The following is a 5,504-nucleotide window of genomic DNA, read 5'->3' as shown; positions in this document are numbered from 1 at the left end:
GGGTTCCTTCTCCTCCATGACCTCCAAACCCCCATTTTTTGGGGTTCCTTCTCCTCCATGACCTCCAACCCCCATTTTTGGGGTTCCTTCTCCTCCATGACCTCCAAAATCCCTTTTTTGGGGGTTCCTTCTCCTCCATGACCTCCAAAATCCCTTTTTTGGGGGTTCCTTCTCCTCCGTGACCTCCAAAATCCCATTTTTTGGGGTTCCTTCTCCTCCATGACCTCCAACCCATCCATTTTTGGGGGTTCCTTCTCCTCCATGACCTCCAAACCCCCATTTTTGGGGTTCCTTCTCCTCCATGACCTCCAAAATCCCATTTTTTGGGGTTCCTTCTCCTCCATGACCTCCAACCTATCCATTTTTGGGGTTCCTTCTCCTCCATGACCTCCAAACCCCCATTTTTGGGGTTCCTTCTCCTCCATGACCTCCAACCCACCCATTTTTTTGGAGTTCCTTCTCCTCCATGACCTCCAAAATCCCATTTTTTTGGGGTTCCTCCTCCACCGCCGCCCCCATAACTTCCTTCCTCGGACCTCCCTGACCCCACACCTCCCTTTTTCTTCTGCGTCCCCTCCCACCCCAGACGGACCTGACCTTCGTGGGCTGCGTGGGGATGCTGGACCCGCCCCGCAAGGAGGTGATGGGCTCCATCCGGCTGTGCCGCGACGCCGGCATCCGCGTCATCATGATCACCGGCGACAACAAGGGCACGGCCATCGCCATCTGCCGCCGCATCGGCATCTTCGGCGAGGACGAGGAGGTGTCCGGCCGCGCCTACACCGGCCGCGAGTTCGACGACCTGCCGCTGTCCGAGCAGCGCGAGGCCTGCCGCCGCGCCTGCTGCTTCGCCCGCGTCGAGCCCACCCACAAGTCCAAGATCGTGGAGTTCCTGCAGTCCTTCGACGAGATCACCGCCATGGTGAGGAGGGAGGGGCTTTGGGGAAGGAAGCTCTTGGGTGACGTCGTTTTGGGGGTCCACCATGGATTGATGTAATTTTGGGGGTCCACCATGGATTGAGGAGGTTTTGGGGTGGAGATTCATGGATTGACATCGTTTTGGGGATCCACCATGGATTGAGGAGGTTTTGGGGTGAAGATTTATGGATTGATGTGGTTTTGGGGGCCCACCATGGATTGAGGAGGTTTTGGGGTGAAGATTCATGGATTGACATCGTTTTGGGGGTCCACCAAGGATAGATGTAATTTTGGGGGTCCACCATGGATTGAGGAGGTTTTGGGGTGAAGATTTATGGATTGAGGAGGTTTTGGGGATCCACCATGGATTGAGGAGGTTTTGGGGTGATGTCATTTTGGGGGTCAACTGCCATTGATTGATGAGGTTTTGGGAGTCCACCATGGATTGAGGAGGTTTTGGGGTGAAGATTTATGGATTGATGATGGTTTTGGGCGCCCACCATGGATTGACGTCATTTTGGGGTGAAGATTTATGGATCAAGGAGGTTTTGGGGGTCCACCATGGATTGAGGAGGTTTTGGGGTGAAGATTTATGGATTGATGATGGTTTTGGGCGCCCACCATGGATTGACGTCATTTTGGGGTGAAGATTTATGGATCAAGGAGGTTTTGGGGGTCCACCATGGATTGAGGAGGTTTTGGGGTGAAGATTCATGGATTGACATCGTTTTGGGGGCCCACCATGGATTGATGAAGTTTTGGGGTGAGGATTTATGGATTGAGGACAGTTTGGGGATCCACCATGGATTGAGGAGGTTTTGGGGTGACATCATTTTGGGGGTCAACTGCCATTGATTGATGAGGTTTTGGGGGTCCACCATGGATTGATGTAATTTTGGGGGTCCACTATGGATTGATGAGGTTTTGGGGGTCAACTTCATTTTGGTGTCCCACCACCATTTTGACGTCATTTTGGGATCCCACCACTGTTTTGACGTCATTTTGGGGTTCCACCACCATTTTGACCTCATTTTGGGGTCCCACTACCATTTTGACGTCATTTTGGTGTCCCACCACCATTTTGACGTCATTTTGGGATCCCACCACTGTTTTGACGTCATTTTGGGGTTCCACCACCATTTTGACCTCATTTTGGGGTCCCACTACCATTTTGACGTCATTTTGGTGTCCCACCACCATTTTGACGTCATTTTGGGATCCCACCACTGTTTTGACGTCATTTTGGGGTTCCACCACCATTTTGACCTCATTTTGGGGTCCCACTACCATTTTGACGTCATTTTGGTGTCCCACCACCATTTTGACGTCATTTTGGGATCCCACCACTGTTTTGACGTCATTTTGGGGTTCCACCACCATTTTGACCTCATTTTGGGGTCCCACTACCATTTTGACGTCATTTTGGTGTCCCACCACCATTTTGACGTCATTTTGGGATCCCACCACTGTTTTGACGTCATTTTGGGGTTCCACCACCATTTTGACCTCATTTTGGTGTCCCACCACTGTTTTGACATCGTTTTAGTGTCCCACTACCATTTTGACGTCATTTTGGGATCCCACCACCATTTTGACCTCATTTTGGTGTCCCACCACCATTTTGTCGCCATTTTGGTGTCCCACCACCATTTTGTCGCCATTTTGGGATCCCACCCCCATTTTAACGTCATTTTGAGATCCCACCACCATTTTGACGTCATTTTGGTGTCCCACCACCATTTTGACGCCATTTTGAGATCCCACCCCCATTTTAACACCATTTTGAGATCCCACCACCATTTTGACCTCATTTTGGGGGTCCCACCACCATTTTGACGCCGTTCCCGACGCCCCTCACGCCCTCCTTGTTTTGGAGTTCCACCATAAAAGCGACGCTCTCCGGACGCTCCGGCCCCGCCCCCGATGACTCTTGTGGTGTCCCCTCAGACCGGCGACGGCGTCAACGACGCGCCGGCGCTGAAGAAGGCCGAGATCGGCATCGCCATGGGCTCGGGCCCGGCCGTGGCCAAGACGGCCTCGGAGATGGTCCTGGCCGACGACAACTTCTCCACCATCGTGGCGGCCGTGGAGGAGGGCAGGGCCATCTACAACAACATGAAGCAGTTCATCCGCTACCTCATCTCCTCCAACGTGGGCGAGGTCGTCTGGTGAGCGCCCAGTTCTGACCAGTTGGCACCAGTTGGCACCAGTTGGGACCGGTTGGGACCAGTTGGGACCAGTTGGCACCAGTTGGGACCAGTTGTTGGTGCCGGATCCTGTTGGTGGTTGTTGGACTGGCCCAGTTTTGGGTTTTCTGCCGGTTCATACCAGTTTGTCCCAGTTCAGCCCAGTTCAGCCCAGTCCATGCCAGTCCCTCCCAGTCCACTCCCAGTGCCCTCCCAGTCCCTCCCAGTCCCATCCCAGTCCATCCCAGTCCCATCCCAGTGCCCTCCCACTCCCTCCCAGTCCCATCCCAGTCCACTCCCAGTCCATCCCAGTCCCTCCCACTCCATCCCAGTCCACTCCCAATCCCTCCCAGTCCATCCCAGCCCATCCCAGTCCCTCCCAGTGCCCTCCCAGTCCCTCCCAGTGCCCTCCCACTCACTCCCAGTCCCCCCCAGTCCATTCCAGTCCCTCCCAGTCTATTCCGTGCCCTCCCAGTCCCTCCCCAGTCCATCCCAGTGCCCTCCCAGTCCATCCCAGTCCATTCCCAGTCCATCCCAGTCCACTCCCAGTCCATTCCCAGTCCACTCCCAGTCCATCCCACTCCATCCCAGTGCCCTCCCAGTCCCTCCCAGTCCACTCCCAGTCCATCCCAGTCCCTCCCAGTCCATCCCACTCCATCCCAGTGCCCTCCCAGTGCCCTCCCACTCCATCCCAGCCCAGTCCCAGTGCCCTCCCAGTCCATCCCAGTCCCTCCAAGTCCATCCCAGTCTTTCCCACTCCATCCCAGTCCCTCTAAGTCCCTCCCAGTCCACTCCCAGTCCCTCCCAATCCCTCCCAGCCCACTCCCACTCCCTCCCAGTCCCTCCCACTCCCTCCCAGTCCCTCCCAGTGCCATCCCAGTCCCTCCCAGTCCCCTCCCTGACCCCCGCGCTCCCCTCCCAGCATCTTCCTGACGGCGGCGCTGGGGCTGCCCGAGGCGCTGATCCCGGTGCAGCTGCTCTGGGTCAACCTGGTCACGGACGGGCTCCCGGCCACCGCCCTGGGCTTCAACCCGCCCGACCTGGACATCATGGACAAGCCCCCCCGCAGCCCCAAGGAGCCCCTGATCTCCGGCTGGCTCTTCTTCCGCTACCTGGCCATCGGGGGTGAGACCGCCGGCCATCCCAGGGGTCACCTCGGGGTCACCTCGAGGTCCCCGGAGACCTCCACGGGTCGCCCAGAGGCCTCCGAGTTGGCCCCTCGTAGGTGGTTCCTCGGAGAACCTCGTGGGGTCACCTCGAGAACCTCATGGGACCCCCAAGGAAACTCCTGGAGGTCCCCGGAGACCCCAGGGTTCACCAAGGTGGCTCCTCATAGGTGGTTCCTCAGAGAACCTCGTAGGGTCACCTCGAGAACCTCATGGGACCCCCAAGGAAACTCCTGGAGGTCCCCGGAGACCCCAGGGTTCACCAAGGTGGCTCCTCATAGGTGGTTCCTCAGAGAACCTCGTAGGGTCACCTCGAGAACCTCATGGGACCCCCAAGGAAACTCCTGGAGGTCCCCGGAGACCCCAGGGTTCACCAAGGTGGCTCCTCATAGGTGGTTCCTCAGAGAACCTCGTAGGGTCACCTCGAGAACCTCATGGGACCCCCAAGGAAACTCCTGGAGGTCCCCGGAGACCCCAGGGTTCACCAAGGTGGCTCCTCATAGGTGGTTCCTCAGAGAACCTCGTAGGGTCACCTCGAGAACCTCATGGGACCCCCAAGGAAACTCCTGGAGGTCCCCGGAGACCCCAGGGGTCACCAAGGTGCTCCCTCGTAGGTGGTTCCTTGGAGAACCTTGTGGGGTCACCTCGAGAACCTCACGGAACCACCTGGAGACCCCAAAAAACCACCCAGAAAGGCCCCAAAAAAATCACCTGGAGACCCCCATGGAGAAGGTTCCTCCAAGAACCTCACGGGGTCACCTGGAGAATCCCCAAAAAATCCACCTGGAGAAGTCCAAAAACAACCTGCAGACCCCCACAGAGCCCTGGAGGTCACCAAGGGACCCCCATGGAGAAGGTTCCTCCGAGAACCTCGTGGGGTCACCTGGAGAACCTCACAGAACCACCTGGAGACCCCCAAAACCCACCCAAAGACCCCCAAAAAACCACCTGGAGACCCCCATGGAGCAGGTTCCTCCGAGAACCTCACGGGGTCACCTGGAGAACTTCACGGAACCACCCGGAGACCCCCAAGGTGGCCCCTTGGAGACCCTCATGGTGGTCCCAGGTTGTCCCCAAGGTGTCCCCAACCCCCCGTTTGTCCCCCCCCAGGCTACGTCGGGGCCGCCACGGTCGGAGCGGCCGCCTGGTGGTTCCTCTTCGCTGAGGATGGACCCAGCGTCAGCTACTACCAGCTGGTGAGTCCCCGAGTGTCCCCAAGGGGTCCCCAAGGTGT

At 57.4% G+C, this 5,504-nt stretch overlaps 1 protein-coding gene across 1 annotated transcript in view; it reads left to right on the top strand.

Annotated features, from left to right (window-relative positions):
• Positions 1–5,504, top strand: part of LOC103614923 (sarcoplasmic/endoplasmic reticulum calcium ATPase 2-like) — a gene marked incomplete at its 5' end in the record, with an annotated part of 29,861 nt that overhangs the window by 19,429 nt on the left and 4,928 nt on the right. The window contains 4 exons of the mRNA XM_017733336.1: positions 587–922; positions 2,866–3,086; positions 4,027–4,229; positions 5,381–5,500. Of these exons, the coding sequence (XP_017588825.1) occupies positions 587–922; positions 2,866–3,086; positions 4,027–4,229; positions 5,381–5,500 (880 nt within the window). The remainder of the gene's footprint in view (positions 1–586; positions 923–2,865; positions 3,087–4,026; positions 4,230–5,380; positions 5,501–5,504) is intronic.

This window comes from Corvus brachyrhynchos, unplaced genomic scaffold (genome assembly GCF_000691975.1).
Source record: "Corvus brachyrhynchos isolate BGI_N302 unplaced genomic scaffold, ASM69197v1 scaffold1145, whole genome shotgun sequence".
Classification (NCBI taxonomy): Eukaryota; Metazoa; Chordata; class Aves; order Passeriformes; family Corvidae; genus Corvus; species Corvus brachyrhynchos.
This window is presented reverse-complemented; position numbering and strand designations above follow the sequence as displayed.